This window comes from Hyperolius riggenbachi, chromosome 2 (assembly GCF_040937935.1).
Source record: "Hyperolius riggenbachi isolate aHypRig1 chromosome 2, aHypRig1.pri, whole genome shotgun sequence".
Classification (NCBI taxonomy): Eukaryota; Metazoa; Chordata; class Amphibia; order Anura; family Hyperoliidae; genus Hyperolius; species Hyperolius riggenbachi.
In genome coordinates, this window is record NC_090647.1 from 410,345,370 (window position 1) to 410,372,600 (window position 27,231).

Genomic DNA, 27,231 nt, shown 5'->3' on the forward strand with positions numbered 1-27,231 from the left:
GTGATTCCTAAGCGGTGGCCACTCATTTCGCTACTCTCTGCACTATATGTTGCCTATCTCTTTTTTAGGCTGTCCGGTGCGATTTTATTGGCGCACGGAACTACATTGCAGTGCAGCACGCACCCTACTGGCAGTAGGGCTTGACGGACCGGAAACAGGAAGTGGTAGAGCGAGCTAGCTCTTATCCCCCGCCGCTGTGATATCGGGATTACTTGAAATACAGAGATCGGGATTACAGCAAGTATTTGGGCAGCTAGATGTAACCTCTATTAAGGTACTGTACTGTCATCTGCTTACATCTCGAGTGGGCTTGCATAGCCCGGGGCAAGTTCCACACCCCTATTTGCGCTGAGGTACTATACACATTTTCTCCTTTATCATTGGGTCTGAGCCGACCCCACCTCTAGCAGCAACACATTCATCTACACAAGCGCAAACTTTTTCCTTTTTCATACTGAGAATCCCCCATGAAGAGATGGACTAACTCAAAACCTGTCCTTAATGTCAGATTTCTACTACCTACTGTAAGTGACGGCAACATAGGAGAGAAGTAATTTATGGCTCATTTTTACTCTGGAAGAAATATACTTCTTATTTGTATGTGTTTAACATTTTAAGATTTTCACAACAGTTCCTCTTCAAGAAACTATTAAAGATCTGAGCTTCCATTCCTGAAAATGAATTTACTGTTACTGTAAATGTCAACTGCACATGCTTAAAGAAAAAAAAAGCCTTACCTTTACATGATGGATAGCCCTTTGCTTTACATTCACTTTATATGTTTCTATGCCCAATTCCTTTGCCACTCGTAAGATACGATTTTGAGTTGGTCCGACATAAGCCCCGCCAACATCAACATACTGAACTGCTTTGTTCTGTATAAAATAAATATATTCATAATCTTAATTCATCAGATTCATCGGTATTGCCACAATTCATTAAGATCATTTTAGTGATGATGGAGCAAGTGAAAACTTATCACCACACATTGATTGGTATTTTGAGTGTTAATAAAGCAAGAATCTTCTTTAATAAATGAACGTGTGATAATCTTTCACAGTAAGAATCATCTTATTACTCCCAGTCCTTACGTTATCACCTTTGTAGTTGTTCTCACATGCAGTAGGTAGGTAGGGAGGGGAGGAGAACACAAAGGCAGGATATAGCTCTGCCCCTCCTGCTGCCTCCTCTGCCAGCAAGATTACAGGCAGCAGTGGCTGTGTTTGTGTGTACCCGTGTATACATAGACTTGAGGTCTCTTCCTCCTTCTCTATGTACATGCTGTGTATTTCTTTCTGTACAGAGTCCCCTTCTGCATAAAATACTAAAAAAATAAAGCAGACAGCTCAGAATCCTTCATATTACATTGCAGTCTCTAGTAACACCCCACTTGTGATCATAGCACCCCACAGGTTATCATTCCTCACAAACTTTACAGAAGTTGTCACTTGCTTTCCTCTCTGTGAATTAACAACCTGTCTTTAAGGAGGTATACAGAGGCGCCAATAGAGTAAAAAATTTTTTTGCCAAATAAAAACAATAAAAGTGTGGGTGGTGGGGATAGACCAACCCACCCCACAACAGACACAAGCACAGCTTTGTGTAAAATAAGGAAAAATTTAATGATTACTCCTAGTACATATACAGTTTGCAACGCGTTTCACGGGTCCCAAGCCCGCTTCCTCAGGCAAAAAAAGTTTTACAGGCAGGAGCAACTGAAATATACAAAAAACAGAAAACAGAAAAACAAAAAACAAGGGAAAGATATAAAACAATAAAGGAAAAGAAAAAGGACAAAAGACAAAAAGAACCATATGTCAGAATAACTAACATCAAGGTTAACATCTGTCATGTTAAAGCCAAAAACAGTGCATGATCATGATTATGCTATTATAATATAACATCCAACTATATCTGTGGGACCTATATCCCCACCGCTACATCGGTATATGGTACTATATATAAGATAGAACAACGGATCTTGTTTCCATAATAACAACAACGTTAGTCCCTCGGGTGGTGTGCAGTAAGTTTAAACACAGGTATAGGATTTCTTTAGGCCATTGGTGCAGCGGGACCCTGCAATTAATCAATCAGGGACACAGCATCTATATATGCCATAAGACGGCCATCCCTGGGCAGTCTCCCCCCAAAAAAAACAAAGTATGCAATTTGCTACAATAATATAGTCAATCTTCAAAACGATATACTTGGTCTCCCACATGGAGAACCTTTTAAATACTTACATAATAGTGCGGAGGAGTGGGTGGGGGGTGGGAGGGCTATACCAAATAGTCCGTGGTAAGGAAGGGAAAGGGGGGGGGGGGGGGAGAGGAAGGAGAAGAAGAGCGGCGTGCGCGGCCTATGACAATGTATCAGATAGTCACGCCTCCCCACTCCACGTGACCATACTCCCCTCCCTTACGCATACGTCACAGTACGGAAGTGATTTAGATGCGAGTGTGGCGCCGACCTGTAGCAAAGGCGCCACACTCGTCTGCACAAGGACACTGGTAAGTGTTGTGCAAGCTCCTAGCACATTCTTCTTCTCCTTCCTCTCCCCCCCCCCCCTTTCCCTTCCTTACCACGGACTATTTGGTATAGCCCTCCCACCCCCCACCCACTCCTCCGCACTATTATGTAAGTATTTAAAAGGTTCTCCATGTGGGAGACCAAGTATATCGTTTTGAAGATTGACTATATTATTGTAGCAAATTGCATACTTTGTTTTTTTGGGGGGGAGACTGCCCAGGGATGGCCGTCTTATGGCATATATAGATGCTGTGTCCCTGATTGATTAATTGCAGGGTCCCGCTGCACCAATGGCCTAAAGAAATCCTATACCTGTGTTTAAACTTACTGCACACCACCCGAGGGACTAACGTTGTTGTTATTATGGAAACAAGATCCGTTGTTCTATCTTATATATAGTACCATATACCGATGTAGCGGTGGGGATATAGGTCCCACAGATATAGTTGGATGTTATATTATAATAGCATAATCATGATCATGCACTGTTTTTGGCTTTAACATGACAGATGTTAACCTTGATGTTAGTTATTCTGACATATGGTTCTTTTTGTCTTTTGTCCTTTTTCTTTTCCTTTATTGTTTTATATCTTTCCCTTGTTTTTTGTTTTTCTGTTTTCTGTTTTTTGTATATTTCAGTTGCTCCTGCCTGTAAAACTTTTTTTGCCTGAGGAAGCGGGCTTGGGACCCGTGAAACGCGTTGCAAACTGTATATGTACTAGGAGTAATCATTAAATTTTTCCTTATTTTACACAAAGCTGTGCTTGTGTCTGTTGTGGGGTGGGTTGGTCTATCCCCACCACCCACACTTTTATTGTTTTTATTTGGCAAAAAATTTTTTTACTCTATTGGCGCCTCTGTATACCTCCTTACAATTTGATCCACTTTGTGGATGGGTTTTTAACCCCCTTTTTTTCCTTCTACGGAGAGCGACTTTTTAACCTGAGCGAGGACAGGTCTAATCTCCTCGCCCGCGATTTGAGTGGTTGCCTGGATCCGGCAACCCAGACTTGTGAGTATATATTTTTATCATTCTTATGCCAACTGTACCACAGTAATACACTATCGGGGGCTCTCGATTGTCTCTTCTTCTTCTTTCATAACCTGTCTTTAAGTTTAGGATTCAGTCGTTAATTTAGTTTAGAATTCAATTGTTAACTTCAGGAATCACTCCTTAACTTAAGGATAGAATCCTTATTTTAAATTGTTTAGTGAATACTAAGGGCCATATGCAATTCACTTTTTCACCTGAGTTTTCTCCAACGTGATATTTCTACAACTTTTTTTACAAAATGCCTTTTAAGCCACCAGCAAGCAAACAAATACTCAAAATAATTTTTGCAGTAATTTTTTTACTTACTTTTTGGTACTTTTTCCGTTGCAAAGTTATAAAAAGTTGTTTTAAATTGAAGATGAAAAAATGATCTCCAAGGAGAAAACTCTGGTGAAAAGTAAATTGCATATGGCCCTAAATGTTTTATCACCATGGTGATAACAGTCAAAAACAGCTCAGAATCGTTATTAAAAGATGGGAGATAAGCTTAGTGAATTGTGACATATGTAACTTTGCTTTCAAAAGGAATAATGCAGAGTCAAATAAAGCAATAATAGAATTAGAATTTTCCAACAATGGATATGCGAAATTTATCACAAATTTAAACAAAAACAGGGACATTTAAAAGGCCAAAGCATCATTATAACCTTGTTCAGTTCTTATTTTTTCACATGTCTATGTACTTAATCCTTCTGCTCATCAAATACTGTCCATTCTACAATAACTGAGTGAGTTGGAAGCAATATAGTACTATTTTATTCTGTAATAAATACAGTATAACAGTATGGAGAGTAATGAATCAATTTAATTATTGGACTTATTGCCACATACTCCTTACACCTTATTCCACTATGAAACATTTAGCCCTGTCTATTTGTTTTAACTTGGGCTTTAATGTTCTTAAGAGTACAAAGTGCCTAAAGCAGCATGTAGAACATCCTAAATATTTACTTAAAACGTGACTATATTCCTTTTGCTTTAAAGGTTAAAAATCTGTAGCTATAATAATAGTCTTTTTTGCATTTGGGTGAAGTTGGACTGCAGAAGAAATTGTACCTGATAACTAAATCGCAATCATAAAACATCTGTGTGGCTGTGAAGAAATTCCTCACAGTAGGAAACAGTGGAGGGGTCGGAGTTTCTAACATTTAATGAATTATGGGTGAACAGGTAAGTGTTTGAACTTGCCTCCCACCCAAGCCTTGAAGTCTCTTGCACATGCTTACTTTTTCATCACTTAGCCTCTTCAACTCCGTGAGGGCTGGTGCACACTACAAGAGCTTTTTAAGCACTAGGGATTTGGAAAGCTCTTGCTAATGCAATGCTATGGGGATTTTTTATCTTATCGCAAGCATCTTCTGTTTTTCAGAAGGCAAATCACACCAAGCAACACTCAAGTGAGAATGCACACACAGCATTACATTAGCAAAAGCTTTTCAAATCAAAAGTGCTTCGAAAAAGCTCTTGCAGTGTGAACCAGCCCTGAATCAGCATTCTGAGTTGAAACACATTTACTATTTTACCTGTCAAATTATTTAGTTTAGTCTGGAGTTTTCCTGTTGCGTACCTGCACACTGAAAAATACAATGGTACCATTCTAAATAGAAGTTGCAAAAGAACATCTGCTGGTCATAGAAAACAAATTTTTATAACTAAAGTGTCAAATTATCTGTTAAAAAAAGTGTCATTCTAACTAGACCTCCTCATATGATATGGAAATATTGATGCGACTTCTAGGGATCTGAATCACAGTCCTGCAGGGGTCACAGACCCTGAGAAGGACCAGAGGTGTGTACACACTTACTAATATTAAAAAAATACATATATCCAGGCACATCGCCTCTAGTTAGGACATTAAATAAGTTATTAAGGAAAGGGAGGTGCTAAAGGGGGTGTGGCTAGAAAACAGGAAAAAATCTATTAACCCTTAGCACTCTTGCATGCAAATGTTCAAACAAATGCATTCACAGATTCACTCATCCAGGCACAACTGTTATCCCTACAGCTAAGTTAAAAGCCGGGGTCTTAGTTCACAGAAGAATGCATTCTTATGCTTAGTCACCTATACTGCATAGAAGTACCCAGGTAAACATAGGTGTCCTAATTCTGGCCCTGTAACATGCATAGTGCAGACATGCAAACACATTAATTGCATCAAACCTATCAATGGATTAGGAGCACACATCCTGACGTCCTCTCCTGGGACAGATAGTGCATCTTACCAATCGCACAAGGGAGCTAACGTAATGTATCCATCTGCACCATGCACATACACCAGCATAAGCTGTGTGCATGCTGACAAACACATACAGGGGAAGGAGGGAGTGCACTGAATTAGACCCTAGCCACTAGCGTGAATTAGACCCTAGCAATCGAGAGTGCGAAGGGTTAATAGATTTTTGCTTTTTTTAGCCACACCCCCTTCAGCACCTCCCTTTCCTTAATAACTTATTTAATGTCCTAACTAGAGGCGATGTGCCTGGATATATGTATTTTTTTCTTGTTACTGACCCCTGTGGCTAGGGTCTAATTCAGTGCACTCCCTCCTTCCCCTGTATGTGTTTGTCAGCATGCACACAGCTTATGCTGGTGTATGTGCATGATGCACATGGATACATTACGTTAGCTCCCTTGTGCGATTGGTAAGATCAGATGCACGATCTGTCCCAGGAGAGGACGTCAGGATGTGTGCTCCTAATCCATTGATAGGTTTGATGCAAAGAATGTGTTTGCATGTCTGCACTATGCATGTTACAGGGCCAGAGTTAGGACACCTATGTTTACCTGGGTACTTCTGTGCAGTATAAGTGACTAAGCATAAGAATGCATTCTTCTGTGAACTAAGAATCAAAGCACAAAAACTGCGTGGTGAACAGCTCTACAGGTCTCCAACTACCTGTATCTCTGCCGGTGCCCAGTCTCAGCCGGATTGCTCTAACGGCTTCACAGATATTCAAACCAAAGGAAGAGATGGCACACAACAGGCTGCAAAATTACTTGCTTGTATTCAGCGAACACGAACACCAGTTCGTGAACTAAGACCCTGGCTTTTAACTTAGCTGTAGGGATAACAGTTGTGCCTGGATGAGTGAATCTGTGAATGAATTTGTTTGAACATTTGCATGCGAGAGTGCGAAGGGTTAATAGATTTTCACTTAAAAATATTGTCAACGCCTCAGGCAGCAGTTCGGGGATGAGTGCTGTACAGATACACTTTGTTATGGAAGGGAAAAGAGGAACAATGGAATGATACATGACAGAGCGACTTCTAGGGCAGGGGGTAAGGAGGAACAATGTGCTTGGTCAAGACAATCCAACACTTAAGATCTCTCAATAGGCTTGATGCATCAATCTGCACTGAAAATACCACACGGTGTGGGTTAACAATGCCATGCACACACAGTGTGTGGTCCTGTGTGTGTTTCGTGCGCTTCTAACTGCCACACGATTGCACTTGTAGCGCAGCCATGGTGCTGCAGTAGCTGGGCCGCTACTATGGTAACTACTGTAGTGGTGGCTGTGCTATTGAAGTACTACGATTACACTACAAGCGCGGCAGTTAGGAGAGCACGCTACACACACAGGACAGTGTTGTGTGTATGTGGTATATTTAGCGCAGATTGATGCATCAAGCCCAATGACACATCGAGAGAGCTGTACACACACTAGAGTTTGAGCAGAGATGGCCCTTACTAGCCAGAACACACCTGCATATGTATGCGCCCTAACATATTAAACTGTGAGGGTCTGGACTTTTGTCTTAGTATATCTCTTAGTATATCTCTTATCACAACCCTTGTCAAAGAAAAAAAAATACAACATAAATCAGAAAGGCAGTGAAGAAGGTCAAGTGCACATTAACCAATGGGCAACCCCTCAGGCAAGAGATTCCAATCGATATTGAAATGTGTGATGATTCAGTCAGAAAAGTGTTTGAATGCTTCTGTGACATAACGTTTGTTCCAAGCAATTTCATAAGGGTTAATCATATATTGATTTTTCTTTTGCGTTTTGAAAAGAACCAATAACCAGTTGTGGTGTACAATCAGTCCACTGAAGAATCCACTTCCAATCAATAATCAATAAAAAGGTAAAGAAAATCCAATAACTTTGATCTGCCAATTAGAAACAAAAAGTGAAGATAGTCTTATGATCACCAGGCCCATAGACAACTAGGGAAATTGCAAGTGAGTGGGGGACTACTAGGGAATGTAAAAAGGGCATTACATAGGGGCACAGCATAGAGGGCCTCTATATGGGGCACTGCGCAGTGACCTCTTCATTAAGGTACAAAAAGCCACTGTACAAGGGCACAACACAAGGGCAACTGTAAGGGAGTGCAAAATAGGGGACACTACAGAGAAATACAGCATAAGGAGCAGTATATAGGTATGAGTGCACTATAAGGAAAACACTACATAGGGACAATACAATGGGGGGCACTTTAATGGGAGCAACCCATTTGAGACCATGCCCCCTCAATAAAAAAAAATCTTCCCCATTTTAACAATATGCTCAAACAGGATGAAAAGGTGCCCAAAGGATAATAAAATAAATTAATATCTATAAAATAAATAAGGTTTGAGGTCGCATACCTCAATGAAGACAAATTCGTATATAAATGATTAATCTTTGCTAGCACTGGCAACACATTTCAGTGCTCTATTTCTGGCTCTGAACATAGCATGGCACTTGATTTAACTCGAGGAAGTGGAGACCCACAAAACTCATTGCCATTGCTATTAAATGTTATTCCTTTATATATGAATTTGTCTTCATTGAGGTAAGCCACCTCAACCTTTTTATTATCCTTTGGGAGCCTTTTCATCCTTTTTGAGCACTTAATACCCCCCTGTCTCAGGGTAGGTGATACCCTTGGACCCCATCTACGGGTCACTAGAACCCTTTTTTTTCCTTGAAAGGTGTGACCATTTCCAGCTGACCGGGACCCCCGAGTGGAGTTAGGTTTATTGATCTCCGACCTGACTGCAATGGATGGTTGCCCCATTGCAACCTCGATTTCTTATTTCATCCATTGAGTGTGACGTACTGCACCATTTGGGCTCCCTTTGTCAATGTATGTTTTCTTTTTGTTTATGGTGACAGCTCAAGCCCCCAAACCCCCCCCCCCCCCCCCCAATCTATTTTAACAATATTTTTTTGTATTGCTGTTTCAGCTCAAGGAGAAAATGATACACAACACAGCAAAAATATACCATTTTCAAAAACCGTTCTAGCAACATTGTTTAACTTTTGTGATAAACAGGACAAATTACCAGTTTTTATCTAAATTAGCAGTTTTATTTTAAGACTACAATTAGTGAAAATTGAGAAAATAGTGTATTTCTTTACATTTTTGTCCCAAAAAAACACATAGCAAAGTAAAATATTTCTTGGAAGAATTAAAACGCAAGGCAAATCTAATTTCTCTTGACAACAATGTGTTTAGTGGTAGTTCCTTAGTGTGTGCTTTAATTGTTTAAACATCTTGTGTATGTAGTTTACATGTAAAATAAGCTGAAACGGATGAAATTATTGCCGCCTCCCAAGACAAAACAGAGCAATTTATTAAAATCTGGACTATGGCATGATTTTAGAAACTCTGCTAGTTATAAATATACCGTAATATAAACCGACCAGCTCACTGATTTCCCTATTTTACTCTCCTTTTCTTTCTTTTCTCTTCTCTCTATTTTCTCTATACATTCTTAAAGAGGAACTCCAGTGAAAATGATGTAAAAAAAAAAAAAGCTACATTTTTACAATAATTATGTATAAATTATTTAGTCAGTGTTTGCTCATTGTAAAATATTTTAAATCCCTGATTTACATTATGACATTTATTACATGGTGACATTTTTACTGTTGGCAGGTGATGTGGCTGCTGCATGCTTTTTTGGCAGTTGGAAACAGCTGTAAACATGTAACGTTTGCAGGATTTTATTTCCGTGGTCAGCGCACAGAACGCGCGCCGACACTATGGAAATCCTCCACAAACGTGTATTAAAATATAGCCCAGCTATGGTGCTATGCACCTGTAGAGGGAGATTCCCACCGGTAGATGGAGCTGTGGAGTACAGACGGACTCAGCCTCTGTACTACCACAGATGCCAGATGGGAATTGCACGAGTTGAAGCAATGTAGGGCTGGATAGCCCTAAAAGAGAAAGAGTACAGAGACAGAATAAATGTGTGTCCACCAATCTAGTCGCCACCCAGCGACGGTGAACACACAACAACAGAACCAAAGCGGGAACGCAATCGCAAGAGAGGCGATTGCCAGAAGTGACACAAGACTGAGCAGGACAGAGTACGAGAGTAGCAAAGGCACAGCAAACAAGAACAATAAGGAAAATAACAAACGCTAACTAAACGCGAACACCGCACTCATTTGCAACAGCGAACGCGTTTAAGCATGATCACCGTGCGTTAGGCACCCAGTGATAAGCGTGCCACCCTAACTAACCAATGACACACAAACATGAAATAGAGAACGCGAATGCTTGCTAAACGGTTACCTCACCGAGCCTACAGCAAGCGTTTGTACAAGACAAGACAGAGAGGAGAAGCAGCCAGCAGCAACCGCAGCTCTGGCCTACACTCGATGGACGTATGTCTTTTTTCAACCGAAATAACTATGTAACTATGTAACTCCCAGACAGAGTTCAGAAGGAACCACCGCTGCTACCGCTAGAGTGAATGCGATCTAATTATTTATTATAATAAATCTTAGAATTACTCTAAGATAATCTTAGCAAACGACAGCCAGGCTGACACTCTAGAAGTGTTTGCAGGAACAAACCTTCATGACCAGCAAAGGATTCTGGGAGCACATGGTATTTATACTGCAAGCCTTCAAAGGAGGCAGCTAGGCAGTTTGCATGACAAGCGTATGCAAATTCCTCAGCAGCAGAGCAAGTCTGAAACTTGCAAAACAAAGACAGGTCTCTTTTCCAGAGACCTGCAGCCATCAGACTTAAGGAATGGACAAACAGCTGTCTGCCCGTGCAGACAGCTGAGCAGATCGTTACAAAACAGCTATTTCCCACAATGCAACAAGGTTCTCGGACTGGAAACTGCCAGGAGTACCACTGTCCACAGTTTCTTGTGGGAGGGGTTTTAACACAATATCAGTCATACAGCTCCCCCTGATGGTCTGTTTGTGAAAAGGAATAGATTTCTCATGTATAAGGGGGCATCAGCTACTGATTGGGATAACGTGCAATTCTTGGTCGGAGTTTCTCTTTATTCTCCTAGTTACCGATTTGTACTACTTCATAAATTAATGACAAAAAAAAAATCTCTTGACATTGTTAAAATACTAGCATGTTTGATATATTTATTCTTTATTACTATTCTCTCAATAAAACTTTGAAATGTGAAAAAAACCTTTAAGTTGTGTGGTAGTTTACATTTGAAAAATTAATTTTTGAAACGTTTACTTTGAAAATAACTAAAGCATTTTTCTCCTAGGTGATTAGACCATTTTATAAAATGATTCTGTGTTAGTTTTTAAATATTCATTTACTGATTAAGTTAAAACATGACTCATGGATAACAGCAGCCTGGCTTGATTTACTTTAGAAGAATTCCTAGTATGCTTGAAATGCCTTCAGTGTATCTGGATAGAATCATCTTGTTGCTGTTATGAAGAGAATGATGCACACAACTGATCTTCATGTTGGAAAACATATATGGCTATATCATCTGTTATGTCACCTGAGACTATGAAAAGCAGTGTAAGTGATCACTAGTTATGGACAAACATACGTTCAGGGCGGACACCATTGACTTTTAAGGTAGATGAACTTTAACAACCTTCAAGGCCTATTTCCAAGCACAATTAATTTAATAGGTGTTAAAACTGTCTAAAAACATGAGCAGTGAGATGGCAGGGGTGTGGGGGATCAGTAGCAAACTTTTCCCCCAAAATACCTATTTTATTCACAGGCTTTGCTTAATGTGTAAATGCAAAAAATTGCTGCTTGCGCAGTGTGGCCCTTATCCAGCCTGATTGTAAGCACCCCTGTAAAGCCTAAAGGAATCTCCAAGAACAATCCATCTGGGGTGTTCCAGTGTTAGGTTGCATAGGAATTGTCATCTGTAAATGACAATTTTTTTTATTTTTTTTTTACACACAATTGTCCATTTACAGAGATATTTCTCCCACTCAGCATGGGTATGTGTAAAAATACACCCCAAAACACATTATACTACTTCTCCTGAGTACAGCGATACCACATGTGTGGCACTTTTTTGCACCCTAACTGCGCTAAGGGGCCCAAGGTCCAATGAGTACCTTTAGGATTTCACAGGTCATTTTGCGACATTTGGTTTCAAGACTACTCCTCACGGTTTAGGGCCCCTAAAATGCCAGGGCAGTATAGGAACCCCACAAATGACCCCATTTTAGAAAGAAGATACCCAAAGGTATTCCGCTAGGAGTATGGTGAGTTCATAGAAGATTTTATTTTTTGTCAAGTTTCAGACCACTTACTGTAGGACCTACCAACTCGTTTGAATGCTTGGGGGCGTAACTTTCAGCTGAGAATAGCATAAACATATTGCTGATCTACCGCCTACCAGGAGAGGACTCAGCCTTCCTCAAGAAACTTGTAGAGCTCCGGGGGGCGGAGCTAGCCATGCAGCCGTGAAGACACGTTTCCTTGGAGCTCCTGATCCAACCGCCCAATACTAGCTAAAACGACCAGAATTGATATAGGTAGAACTCCTGCAACATGCCAGGGAAATCCAAGAACAAAACAGGAGTAAAACCCACCCCGCGGAAGACACAAGAGACACAACAACAGGCCGTTAAATCTCCCAAGAGAAACGAAGCGACGCAGACTCCAGTCAAAATGGCCGACGCCTCCCCATCCGCTAGCAAAGCAGCGAAGATGGCAGACACTGAGGCTGCCACGGTGAAGTCCCTAAACGAAATCCGTGATTTCCTCCACACCTTACCTACTAAAGATGATCTCGCTGACTTGGCGGACCGTATCACGGCGGCCTCCCGGGCAGAGCTACAGGTGGTGCAGGATGAGGTCGAACTACATGACTCCAGAATAGCACGCCTGGAGAGCGATCTGGACGACCTAAAGGCGGACGTGAAAAAACTAAAAAAGGAGAAAGAACAGCAAGCCACGACCAATGCTTTACTACGCTCGGGCCTGGAAGACCTGCAGAACCGTAGCCGCCGCTGCAACATAAGGGTGAGAGGGCTGCCGGAGACCTATGACGCAGCACAAATAGATCCAGCATTAACGGCGATTTTCAACGGTGTTCTGAACCGTTCAGCGGAAGAGGTCATTAAATTTGACCGGGCGCATAGAGCCCTGAGGCCTAAACCGGCGGAGGGGGATCCACCACGTGACATAATTTGCAAACTGCATCACTATAGCCTGAAAGACGCCATCATGCAAGCAGCGAGGCAGAAGGATAGCATCGACCACGAAGGCCACAAAGTGCAGCTCTTCCAGGACCTGGCTCCAGGAACCTTAGCTCAGAGAAGAGCCCTACAACCACTACTGAAGCTGATAGTGGACAAAGGCTGGAAATACCGGTGGGGCTTCCCGTTTCACCTGGTAATCATGGAAGACGACAAGGCTCATATCCTCCGCAGCCCTTCAGACCTCCCAGAGCTGTTTGAGACCCTACAGTTGCAACCGGTGGAGCTCCCGGAATGGAACCCCGATCAAATGGTCCTAGGCCTGCCGCAAAGGAATAGGCGCAAGAGGTCGAACCCGCGTAACGGTGGTAATGATGACTCACCTTAAGCTATCTTATCTTTAATACACTACAACGGACCAGGTACTGTAGCCCTATTTTATTTTATTCCTACTATGTAGACTGTTCAGACCTTCTCCCTCCTATGGAGTGGGCACAGCTCATATGGCCGCTATGTGAAATCCCCATATGATTATCTACGCAGTGACCATACCTCTGAATACATACATTGGAGAATGGTCTAGCCAGTTATGTGATTGAGCCCCCCCGCTGCTTATCCTTAGCATGGAGAGTGCCTTACCGGAACAATTTTACCACTTAGCACTCAGAAGACGGCGCACGTCTGTACGTGCATTGCTAACAGCACAGGGCCTGGGGCCCCCGTATACCACCTTGTTCACTGGATATATGTGCTACCAGATATGCCTTTTATGAAAAGGGGTTACGGGAGCTCGGCAACTTGTTCACTGGACATATGTACGCTTTTGATAAATGGGATTACTGTTCATAACTGTAATGGTGGCATACTACATCTATTAGTGGGAGTAGGCAAACTAGTGGGCACTGAGGGAGGGGAAGGGGACCTGGGACTGGGCTGCTGCTATAAGGCGGCGGTCCACCTCAGGATTAGTGCAACCCATAAAATCAATCTGGAAGTATCTATGTGGCTGTTGCAAAGTAACAGAGGCGAGACCAAAATGAGAATGTACACACCTTGGGCCGTTTTCTCTCCCACTTGACAGGGCCATTATTGCCACGTCTTTGCATGAAGAAATGGGGGTAGGGGCCACCACCAGAGGCAAAAGGGGGGAGGTGGGAAGGACGTACAGGTAAGGATGTAATGGGCCGCAGACACCTGGTCAGTTATGTGTACCCTGGATCGGTTCTACTATCTATAATATATGGTTGTTTATTATTTAGATAAAATGCACTGGGCGGTGTGGGTTGGGGGAGTCCCATTCTCCACGCTGTCAATGGTTGATCAGAACCCACATAGGAAGACTCGTGTAGTCTTAACCCAAAAGTGGGCAATAGCTGCTATTAGTTTTTCCTTCATGTTGAAGGACATATGTTTGGTTATACATTTACAACCCGGATTTCCTGATAGTATCTACATGACACACACTGTAGCTGGAGACAACAGACTGCATATATGGCAGGAGTGAAGTGTATTTCCATCAACGCCAGAGGCCTTAACACCCCAGAAAAAAGGAGAATTCTCCTAAAAGACATGATGAAACAAAATGCACACATTGTGTTTGTCCAAGAAACACATTTTAAGACAGGTAACCATCCCGCCTTTCGGGACCAAAACTACCCAAACTCCTTCCTGGGAGTTTCCCCGATTTCAAAGACAAAAGGGGTCGCTATTCTAATCCACAAAAACTTACCATTTGTTATGCTTGATGTGAAATCTGACGTTGATGGAAGATTTGTCCTAGTAAAGTGTCTCATAAATGATCTCAAATATACCTTGTGCTCCGTTTATGCTCCCAATATGGACCAGGTCTCTTTCCTGGCTAAATTTCTGGAGGCCCTGGATTTCTTCGCAGAAGGTAGCATTATCTTGGGGGGAGACCTCAACACAACTTTGAACCCTAAAATTGATAATTCACAGGGTAAGGCATCCCTGTCCTTTGCAAAAATAAACAAGATTAAACGCATGCTACATGAAAGACAATTGGTTGATGTGTGGAGGTTGTCTCACCCAGACACAAAAGATTTCACCTATTACTCCAGTGTCCACCAAACCTACAGCAGAATAGACTATATTCTAATATCCCATAATCTGCTGACAGAACACACTTTGGCGGACATTGGAGTGATCTCCTACTCTGACCATGCCCCGGTATGTGTCACTCTTAACTGCAGGCTTAAAAGAGAGCTACCGTTCACATGGAGGCTAAATGCATCTATTCTCCAAGATGAAATAGCAAGTTTAAGTGTTCTAAAAGAACTGGAAGCTTACTTTGCAATTAATGACAATGGAAATATACACCCCACATCATTGTGGGATGCGCATAAATGTGTACTGAGGGGGTTTTTTATTCAATTGGGGGCAAAGCGCAAGAAGGAAAGAAACCGGGCCATCCAGACACTACTAGAGGAGATCCATGTCTTGGAACAAAAACATAAGCGGAGCCCAAGACAGGTAGATTTGACACTCTTGCAGGAAAAAAGAAGGAAGTTGAATACCTTCCTACAGGAGTACGCCAAACAGGCGGCCTACAGATGTCAGAACATGTACTACACCCGGGGTAATAAATCGGGGAAGCTGCTGGCAAAGGCCCTTAAGCAACAGCAACAGAGGACATACATACCCCAGATAATTGATGAGAAGGGAGTAAAGCACGTTAGGAGCGGCTCCATTGCCAATAGCTTCCAAAAATTCTATACCACCCTATACAATTTATCACTTAAAGAGGACGCTGGAGACGTACAAGGGAGACAGGAAGCCATTGAAAACTATCTCGCAGCAGCTAGACTCCCCCACTTAGACGCAACCATAGCTGAAGAACTAGAGGCTCCATTCACTGAAATGGAAATTAATGATGTAATTGCAAGCTTAAAAACTGGGAAAGCACCGGGGCCAGACGGCTTCTCGGTTGACTATTACAAAAAATTTAAAGGAACCCTGACCCCTTACCTGTGCAGATTATTTAACTCTGTTGCAGATAACAGGACCAACACAAATTTTTCGACACAGATGCTGGAGTCACATATAACCGTGATCCCAAAACCCGATAAGGACCCATCTAGTTGTAGCAGTTACAGGCCAATATCTTTGCTAAACATAGACATAAAAATATTCGCCAAAGCTTTGGCAAACAGATTGGCCCAACATATGGGTCTTTTAGTGCATTGGGATCAAGTGGGATTCATACCTCATAGAGAGGCAAGGGACAATACTATCAGAGCCCAGATTCTGCTGCAGCTTGCCCGGTCTCGGAACACGCCCTGTATGCTACTTTCCACTGACGCCGAAAAGGCCTTCGACCGGGTGAGCTGGAGCTGGATTATGGCAACACTTAAAAACACTGGGATGGGCCCCCGTATGTTATCCGCAATTAGTGTCCTGTACTCAAATCCTACAGCGAGAATCAAAGCTAATGGAGAACTTTCAAAACCACTACCTATTAGAAATGGTACGCGCCAAGGGTGCCCCCTGTCACCATTGATATTTGCATTGACATTGGAGCCGTTCCTTAATCACGTTAGGGCCTGCAGAGACATCAAAGGGATCGAGGTGGGAGAATCTAGCAATAAAGTAGCCGCATACGCAGACGATTTGTTGTTCTTCCTTACAGAACCAGACTTATCTCTCACTAGGCTACTAGAAGAATTCAATACCTTCGGAAAACTGTCAGCATTTAAGATAAACCTGGACAAATGTGAGGCCTACAATGTGGGGATCTCTGAATTGGCTAGACGGAGACTAGAACAGAAGTTCCCCTTTAAATGGAATAAGCAATATATACGCTACTTGGGTACCAATATTACACACTCTCCCTGCGAAACCTTTGCACTAAATTTTCCACACATGCTAAATACCATAACGGGTGACCTTGAGAGATGGAACCTACCTTACTTATCATGGCTAGGGCGTATTGCTGTCTTAAAAATGAATGTTATGCCACGTCTCCTATATTTATTCCAGACTCTGCCAATACCAATACCTTCAAGCTTCCTGACACGTTTCCAAACTCTTTTCAACAGATATGTCTGGAAAGGTAAACCACCTAGAATTAAGAGAGAGATCTTGTATAGCACCAAGCAAACAGGTGGCCTGGCAGTACCCAACGTCAGACTATATCACTATGCGGCTGTTCTAACTAGAGCAGTGGACTGGGCTAGACACAGTGGCACTAAGCAATGGACCGTCTTAGAAACAGGACTAACAATGTATTCCCCACTAGATTTTCTGTGGACAAAGGGGCATGACACAAGGGAGCTACAATTTTCCCCCCTGAGTATATACACGTTTAAATGCCTCAGCAGAGTCAGGCACCTACCAGAAATGTCGCCTCTACCTTCGCCCTTGCTCCCGCTCTCCCACAACCCAGAGTTACACCTGGCCTGCAGTAGAGATGACAGACCTCATAGACCTCAGGAGAAGCTGACCCTAGGAAAATTCTGTGTCCAGAATAACTGGTTGACGTTGGAGGACCTACAACTCCAATACCCAGCCTTGAATCTTAACTGGTGGACCCTATTCCAAATTAGATACTACCTACGTAGCCTTAGAATCTCGCCCTCGGGGGTGAGAAAACCCTCCATTTTTGAGGAACTCTGCTCCAAGGGCGAGCCTGTACAGAAAACCCTCTCAACTATTTACTCGCTATTAATTGAGCAGACCACCCCAGTTATGTCATTCTTTGACAAATGGGAGGTGGAGATGGGAATGCCTCTTAGTCCAGCACAAAGAACCAAGATCTGTTCCTTCACCCATAAGTCTTCTAGGGCCACCAATATCCAGGAGGTCAACTACAAAATCCTGACCAGATGGTATCTAACACCCTGTAAACTCCATAGGATTTTCCCCTCAATTAGCCCAGATTGCTGGAGATGCTCCACAGAAAGAGGGACGTTATCACATATCTTGTGGTCATGTACCAAATTAAACACCTTCTGGAAAAAGGTAGAAAGCCTAGTGAAACTGGTCATTGATGGGGACATCCCCTTTACCTTAGGTTTTTACATCCTGCACATAAACTCCTGGTCGTATAAAAAATACAAAAAGTCAGTAGTAAGACATATCCTTAATGCAGCAAAGTGTGTGATAGTCAGGCGTTGGAGAAGCCCCGCCCCTCCTAGTATTAAAGAAGTGGTAGCAGAAATAGACCGGATATATCTGATGGAAAATATGGCACATATCTCTAACAATGACCCTGAGAAGTTCTGGAAGACTTGGAGGTATTGGTCGGGTATACGTGACTCTGAGGAATTGGGTACAATACTGGGAGATGAGTAGCAGAGCAAAATAGCATTTACTGTGGGCAGACTGGGGCCTGGGGCTTGATGGTATCTACCCTGAACTGCTTGGCATTACGTCTACAGCTAGGGAGTAGTGTGTTGTCATGTAATTGGACTGGTTTTATATAGGACGGAGGGTTTCCTGTCTAGTTAGGGAAAGCATCTGCCGTCCTAGGTGAGAAAACCGGGTTGTTTCAGTTAAATACATGTTTATTAGTTTATTGATAAAATTGGTAAAGATCATAGGTGGTCAGAGGGGTGAACAGGGGAGATGGTCTGCCTATGACACGCACGGGCCGGGGATGTGCCCTACAAGCTGTTGAGGGTCTTGGCTCACGGCTGCCTCCGCTGTTCACCTAACACAATAAGCTATACCTAATTCTATGAGTAAGCACATGCGGTTGATGTATGTACAAATATCCTGTGGTTCACATTCTCATATGCTAATTGATTGCAAAAGTCCGTGTGTACAGGACTACTGTTTTGATAACTGTTAGACTGCCTTTGGATCTAAATAAAGAATTTGAAAAAAAAAAAAAAAAAAAAAAAAAGAAACTTGTGGAGCTCCTATGCAACCTAACACTGGAACACCCCAGATGGATTGTTCTTGGAGATTCCAATACATGGGTGGATGACCCTTTTTGCAATTAGGAATAGAGCTACCTCATGCCATAAATGAACTGGGCTTCTCCCAAGCAATTAGCTCTGCTACTCACAAGAAAGGTCACACGCTGGACCTTATACTCCATACTGGTCTGTGTGGAAATTAATCCTGTTGCCTGGTCAGACCATCACACTATCTACTTCTTCCTCTCAATACCAGCTGTCAAACACCAGTTCAAGAACTAAATAAAATATCACCGCTTTAAAGGGCTAACACCGCAACATATCCAAGATAACCTCAGCTTTGCTGAATTGACAGACTCCAGCTTGGACCCTGATACTCTGGTGTTTAAATACAACAAATTTGTGTCCTTCATCTTTGAGACCATTGCTTCTTCGCGCACCAAATATGTTACTCCACACCATTATGCAAAGTGGTTTGATAACGCTATAAAAGAGCTGAAAAGACCAGGCCTAAAGAGACTCCGTAACAAAAATTGCATCCTGTTTTTTATCATCCTACAAGTTCCAAAAGCTATTCTAATGTGTTCTGGCTTACTGCAACACTTTCTGCTATCACAGTCTCTGTAATAAATCAATGTATCTTTCCCCTGTCAGACTTGTCGGCCTGTGTCTGGAAGGCTGCCAAGTTCTTCAGTGTTGTGGTTCTGCTATGAACTCCCCCTTTCAGGCCCCTCTCTGCACACTGCCTGTGTGATATTTAGATTAGTGCAGCTTCTCTCTGCTCTCTTATCTTTTACAAGCTGGATAAATCGTCCTCTGAGCTGGCTGGGCTTTCACATACTGAGGAAATTCAGACAAGGGCAAAGCTGTTTGCAGGAAGAAAAGAGTAGCCTGAAACTTCAGTGCATGAGAGATGCAGGGGGAAAGAAACACACAAATGATCTCTTGAGATTCAAAAGGAAGGCTGTATACAGCCTGCTTGTGTATGGATGTATTTTCTATGTGTGGACATACTGTACATCAACCTACTTCCTGTTCTGGTGGCCATTTTGTTTGTTTATAAACAAACTTTTTAAAACTGTTTTTAACCTCTTTTAATGCGGCGGGGAGCTGCGAAATTGTGACAGAGGGTAATAGGAGATGTCCCCCAACGCACTGGTATGTTTACTTTTGTGCGATTTTAACAATACAGATTCTCTTTAAAGAGAATCTGTACTCTAATATTCTTACAATAAAAAGCATACCATTCTATTCATTATTTTCTCCTGTGCCCCTCTGTGCTGTTTCTGCCACTCTCTGCTGCAATCCTGGCTTGTAATTAACAGTTTTAGGCAGTGTTTACAAACAAACTAACCAGCTTGTAATAGGCTCAGCTAAGCATAGTGTGTGAGTCATTCAGAGTGTGCAGGGGGCCTGCAGAGGGTGTGTATCGCTTCTACCAATCACAAGCAGCCCTGCACATTCCACACAATCAAGCCTTAGCCCGACAAACAGGACAGAGGAAAGATACATTGATTTATTACAGAGACAGTGCAGTTAGGAAAGACTGCAGTAAGCCAGAGCAGATTAGAACAGGCATAGGAACTTATAGGATAGAAGAACTAAGGCTGAAAAATTTGTTACAGAGTCTCTTTAAAGCAGATCCGAGATGAAAAACTAACTATAACAAGTAACTGGTCTATATATGTTACTTACAGTTTAGATAGTTTACACAGCATATCTATCTGCAAACAGCTTCAACAGAATATGATTATTTCTTCCTGTGATACAATGAGGGCAGCCATGTTCTATTTGTCACAGGCTGCTATCAGGAGATGCTATCAGCTTGCCTTTTGTGTAAATTCAGTCCCCTCTCCTCCTCCCTCCTCCCCTCTGCCTCTGAAATCCATGGCTATTAACACCTCCCCCTCCTCCTGCCCAGACTGAGCTCCTGTAAGCCCTTGCTACTGTCTGAAAATGCCAAGACACTGGAGAAGGTGTGGGCGAGGCTTGTTTAGTTTATAGGGAATTAGAGTATTAAAACAAAACAAAAAAAGTATTTGGCTTGAGGAATGCCCTATAAAATATATGAAAGGAACACAATTATGCAATGAGTAAAAGTCTATCTCTGATCCACTTTAAAAGACTATGGAGCAAATCTCAGTCCCCAGAAAACAAACATGCCTTAATCCTCCACTTGAAGAACTACCAAAAGGTAATCGCCGATAAAAAGTAATCTTTCTATCACATGAGATTGCAAATGCAGTTAACAAACCAGCCCAACTGTTCCACACAGTGGAAAAACTCTGCAACCCGGCATGCCAAAAATTTAATATCCAGGCTTCAAAGGACCTCTGTGACAAATTTGCCCATTTCTTCTCAGACAAAGTCTCCGCTATATGTTCCGCGATCCAACTTGCAGCATCTGAGCCAGATATAGCGCCAAGACCATCAGCAGAGACATCATAACACTTTGGTCAAACTTCAAGGAAATTGATGCAGAGGTCACATCAAGCATCCTCCTTCTCCTCCGCCAAACTACCTGTGACCTGGATCCTGGCCCAACACAGTTCATGTTGAACTGCCCCGACCTGTTTGTACCCGTATGCCTCAAATTTGTAAACTGTTCCTTACAATTGGGGATATTCCCTGCTTTACTGAAGAAAGCAATCATCAGGTCTCTCCTCAAAAAACCTTCCCTAACCAAGATGCAATGACCAGCTACAGACCTGTGTCTAACCTTCTCTGGGTAAGGTTATTTAAAAAAGCCGTATACCTTCAGCTAGGAGCCAAAATCTTACAAAACAGTTATGACCCATTCCAGTCTGGCTTTAGGAAACCATATGCTCATGGCAATAGACAGAAGAGAGTACTCCATCCTGATACTGCTAGACCTTCCTGCAGCCTTTGATACAGTTGACCATGACATCTTGATAAGCAGGCTACAGGAATACTGTGGCATTGATGGCATAGTTCGTTAGTGGTTCCAATCCTCCTTGAGTGGCAGAACCCAAAAAGTGACTATGGGGCCCTTCTTGTCCACCTCTGTACCACTTAAAGGGAATCTAAACTGAGAAGAATATGGATGTTTCCTTTTAAACAATACCAGTTGCCTGGCACTCCTGCTGATGTCTTTGGCTGCAGTAGTGGCAGGATCACCGACCTGAAACAAGCATGCAGTTAATCTAGTCTGACTTCAGTCAGAGCACCTGATCTGCATGCTTGTTGAGGGGCTGTGGCTAAATGTATTAGAGACACAGGATCAGCAGGAGAGTCAGGCAACTGGTATTATTTTAAAAGGAAAAATCCATATCCTTCTCAGTTTAGGTTCCCTTTAAGTATGGGGTGCCCCAAGGCTCAATCCTTTCTCCCCTGCTTTTCACAATTTACATGTTACCGCTTGGAAAACGAATCCAAAAACACGGCCTGACATACCACTGCTATGCAAACACCAAACTATATCTTTCCTTCAAGCCTGGTGTGACAGACCCAACTCTAACTATAAACGCCTGCTTAGCCGAACTACAGCAATGGAAGAGTGACAACTGGCTGAGACTAAATGCGCATGACAACAAAACAACTTAACTTGCAGTCTTCACTGGGAATAGGAGGCACCGATCTACACAGCTCTGAGTTGTGCGTAGCCTGGGAGTTCTAATTGATGGGGACTTTAACTTCAGAACTCACATTTCTACTGTGATGAAATCATCCTATTTTCATCTGAAGAACATAAAAAAAATCAAGCACCTCATACCCCAGACGATCTGCCAACCTTAGTTTATGTCTTCATTACATCCCGACTGGACTACTGTAATGTTCTCTACACTGGCCTTCCAAAAAAGGACTTGTACCGCCTACATCTGATACAATACTGCTGCCTGACTTTTAACCAACCCCGTCACTGCCACATAACACCAGTCCTGCACTTCCTTCACTGGCTACCTATTAAATGGAGGGTCTTATTCAAGATCGGCCTACTGACACTTAAATCACTACATAATCTGGGCGCTGGATACATAAAAGACATGTTACAGCTGTGTAGCAATCCCTGCAATCTCAGATCCACAGGTTCTAATAATCTAGTCATACCCAGAGTCCACTTGGAAACTTTTGGTCACAGAACCTTCTGTCATGCTGCTCCATCATTATGGAGCTCCTTACCTCAGCATATCAGGACAGCTCCACCTCTGGACATGTTTAAATCAGGACTAAAAACCCACGTGTTCAGTTTGGCATTTGCAGAAATAAAATTTTGTTGTGTGAATACGTCATCCTACTACAAACTACTGAATCTTAGAGAGCCTCAGCCTAAGCGCTTTGAGTCCAATGGGAGAAAAGCGCTATAGAAATGTTGTTGTTGTTGTTCTTAATAAGGAGTTGGTAGCCGGGCTTTTTTTGTATAGCGTCATAGATGTACTACCCAAAGCATTCACAAGAATTTCAAGATCGAAAAAGGGGATATGGGCTTGATCCATCTGGAAGGTAATAATGCCCATCGCCACTTCCTGCACCTGGAAGTAGTGTGTCCCCTCAAAACCAAAAAAAAAGTTGTTATCAAAAATTCTCTAATAGGGACCGGAGAAAAATATTGTGTGGTATGTGCTGAACATTGAATAGGGCTGCACGATTTTAGGAAAAAATTGAAATTGCGATTTTTCTCTCAAAAATTGCGATATCGATTTTTTTCACGATTTTTTTCAAATCGAGCTTTAGCACTTAATTCACAATGCCCCAGTATAGTTTAGCCAGGTAGGTGCCTCCAGTATAGTTGTCCCAGTATAGGTTATTTAGGTAGGTGCCTCCAGTATAGGTACTGTATACATAGCCAGATCCCCCCCCCCCCTTTAGTTTATATAGGCAGATTCTTCCCCTCCCTTTAGTTTATATAGCCAGATCACCCCTTTAGTATACATAGGCAGTGCGCTGTCCTCCGTCCTCCGGCTGTCCTTTCACCTGAAGGTGAAACTGTATTAAAATTACATGTATTAAAATAGAGTACACAGACCCCGCTGTCACTAGGCTCCGCCCCCTGCCCTCATACACTCCAGGTCCAGTCCAGAGTGTTTAGCCCCCTGCCAGCAAGATCACAGACCCCACCCCCATACACTATCTCCGTTTGCCATGCAATTAACATATCATATGTTAATTGCATGGCAAACGGAGATAGTGTATGGGGGTGGGGTCTGTGATCTTGCTGGCAGGGGGCTAAACACTCTGGACTGGACCTGGAGTGTATGAGGGTGGGGGGCGGAGCCTAGTGGCAGCGGGGTCTGTGTACTCTGTGCGAGACAGTGGAGCTTCACAGAGCAATGCATGTATGAAGACTGTGAAGCCTTCTGTGATGTCGCTGCTCTGATTCTGTGAAGATGCTGGGGACAGTCAGTGAACGGCGACATTTTGCAGACTGTGGTGGAGTGAAGAGGGTCATCGGGTATGAGATGCGGCGGGGGGGGCGGATCCAGAGCGGCTTCACCAATCACTGTATCTAGTTGGTGTGACGGCGGTGGCAGGCGGAGCTATAGAGAGCAGCCCAGCTCCTCCCATTCCCTGGATCTCATCACGTATGAGGGCGGCGGGGGGCGGAACCAGAGCGGCACACAACTTTGCCGTGTGCCAATAGCTGGATCTATGTGGTATGACTGCGCAGCGGTAGGTGGAGCCGCACGGACCAGCATAGCAGGGAAAGTGGAAAACCGCAGCTATTGACGATCCCGAGATCGTCTTAACAGGAACTGCGGTTTCGGTTTAAAACCGCAAAATCGGTCAGCCCTAACATTGAATTGTACCTACTCTCAGTATTCCACTGCTGTGCGGGATGCTCGACTATAAGGCCTTCACATCAAATGTACCAGGTGGTACCTGTATGTCATTTAAAGAGGAACTCCAGTGAAAATAATGTAGTAAAAAAAGTGCTTCATTTTTTACCATAATTATGTATAAATGATTTAGTCAGTGTTTGCTCATTGTAAAATCTTTCCTCTCCCAGATTCACATTCTGACATGTATTACATGTTGACATTGTTACTGTGGGCAAGTTATGTAGCTGTTTCTAGCTGTTCTGGCTGTTACAGACAGCTGTAAACAGCTATTTCCTGTCTGTGAACATTGTTACATTGTGGCAGTTTGCCCAGAGTACCGCGGTATTCAGAGCTTCTTGTGGGAGGGGTTTCAGCCAAAATCAGTCATACAGCGCCCCCTGATGGTCTGTTTGTGAAAATCATTATATTTCTCATGTAAAAGGGGGCATCAGCTACTGATTGGGATAAAGTTCAATTCTAGGTTGGAGTTTCTCTTTAAGATCTGCAAAAGATGCAACGTGTGTCTAACATAAGACGGGAGGGCCTGTACGTGAGGCTGAAGGTGTCTGTCTAAATATATAGTGCCTCTTTCAGTAAGAGAACCACACCCCAAGACGATAGGACATCCAGGGAGTCTTTCTAGTTGTTTATGTACTTTTGGTACAGCATAAATAGGTAAAATTGGGCTCCTGACTTTCAAAAATGGGGCAATTTCACCATCAATCACATCACGGCTCAAAGTGTATTTTAGCACAGTGACTGGCTTCAACAGTGATGCAGCCACACACTACACTATACTACACGTGTGGTATGGTGTACTATAGACTAGCTACACACCACAAACCACAAAAATAAGTCCTCAAAAGCACATCTGGTGTCACTAGTTGGTGACACCAGAAATGGTGAACTCCATGGAGCAGAACACGTATGGACGCAGTTACACAGCACTGGATAACTCAGAACAGTGTCAGAAAGCTATCTATTAGCCCCTCACTCCGCAGCACAGCTTTTAGCTTTGTCCCAAAATAATGTAATCTTATTATTATTATTATTATTATTTATTTTTAAAGCGCCAACATATTCCAGGGGCGCTGTACAATGTAAGAAAACAAACAAGGGATACATAATGATACAGACAATGATATACATCAAATATGAACACTGATACACAATACAGCACTGCTGATTACAATTTGATTTAACATGATGACTAAAATGTATAAATGTCTAACAGAGTGCAAGCAATTAAATTAATAACATTCCGTAATCTGTGCAAAAGTCAAAATTTCCCTGTCATGCCACACTGTATGGTAATGATTTTCTATGTAGTTTAGGAGTGGAAGCTGTGCAGAAGTAAAAAGAAAAGATATTTCTGCTGATTAAAGTATTATAGTGTTATTTGTATAGACTCCTTGGACCAGTTGCATATTCCTGTCAGTACAGTCATGGGATGAGGTTTGAGCAGAGAGCCGAAGTAAGTTTTTATTAATCATTTTTTAACTGGTTTTTAAAAACAAGATTTTTTTTTTCATAGTAGTTGTAATAGTGGGGCATATTTTATTGGAGCAGTGGGGACATTTTAACAGCAATTCTGCATTAAAGGACTTACGAGCCGAAGCAAAAAAAAAAAAAGTTAATTACCTTAGCTGAATGTCAGACCTCAGGGCAGATGATCAGTGCCTCCCTTGCTATTTATAGACCCTCTGTCATGTTAATCCAGGTATCATTAGTGGCCCCGACCCGGGCCAGGGTCGCCTTAGCTCATGACGATTAGAATCGCCAATTTAAAACTCCTCTGCCTGCGCAGTACTGAGGCTGCGCAGGATTACAGCCCTGGGAGCGCACATCGTCGCTCGGTATACTGTTATACGTCATGTGGGCTTCACCACATGACAGCCCACATGACTGACTGCACTTCGAGCCGGCCGCGCCCCCTCAGCACAGAATACCAGCGCTGAGTGAGGGAGGACGTTACCTAGCTACAGGACTTGTTAACTGCAGATTTGAATAAAATAACGTACTCTGCAAATCTGCAGTAAACAAATCCTGTAGCTAAGTAACGTCCTCCCTCGCTCAGCGCTGGTATTCTGTGCTGAGGGGGCGCGGCCGGCTTGAAGTGCACTCAGTCATGTGGGCTGTCATGTGGTGATGCCCACATGATGTATTACAGTATACCGAGCGACGATGTGCGCTCCCAGGGCTGTAATGCAGGCAGAGGAGTTTTAAAGCGGTGATTCTAATCGTCATGAACTAAGGCAACCCTGGCCCGGGTCGGGGCCACTAATGATAGCTGGATTAACATGACAGAGGGTCTATAAATAGCAAGGGAGGCACGGATTGTCTGCCCTGAGGTCTGACATTCAGCTAAGGTAATTAACTTTTTTTTTTTTTGCTTCGGCTCGTAAGTCCTTTAAAGTGGCCTAATCCATCAGTTTCCTGTCTATGTGCATACTGTGGGTGTGTTTTAGACCTACTACCATCAGGATGTATGAGATTACATAAACCTGTATTTTGCAACTCAGTTAAAAAAAGAGCATTGCCATACAACCCAATACTAATCGCAGTGATTAGCAGCTAAGACCCGTGAAAAGAGAATCAGAGC

The 27,231-nt window shown here is 42.8% G+C and overlaps 1 protein-coding gene across 2 annotated transcripts in view; it reads right to left on the reverse strand.

Annotated features, from left to right (window-relative positions):
* LOC137544516 (amine oxidase [flavin-containing] B-like) overlaps positions 1 to 27,231 on the reverse strand; it is a 203,855-nt gene that overhangs the window by 104,353 nt on the left and 72,271 nt on the right. For both annotated transcript variants that reach the window (XM_068265602.1, XM_068265603.1), the window contains exon 3: positions 738 to 875. In XM_068265602.1, the coding sequence (XP_068121703.1) occupies positions 738 to 875 (138 nt within the window). The remainder of the gene's footprint in view (positions 1 to 737; positions 876 to 27,231) is intronic.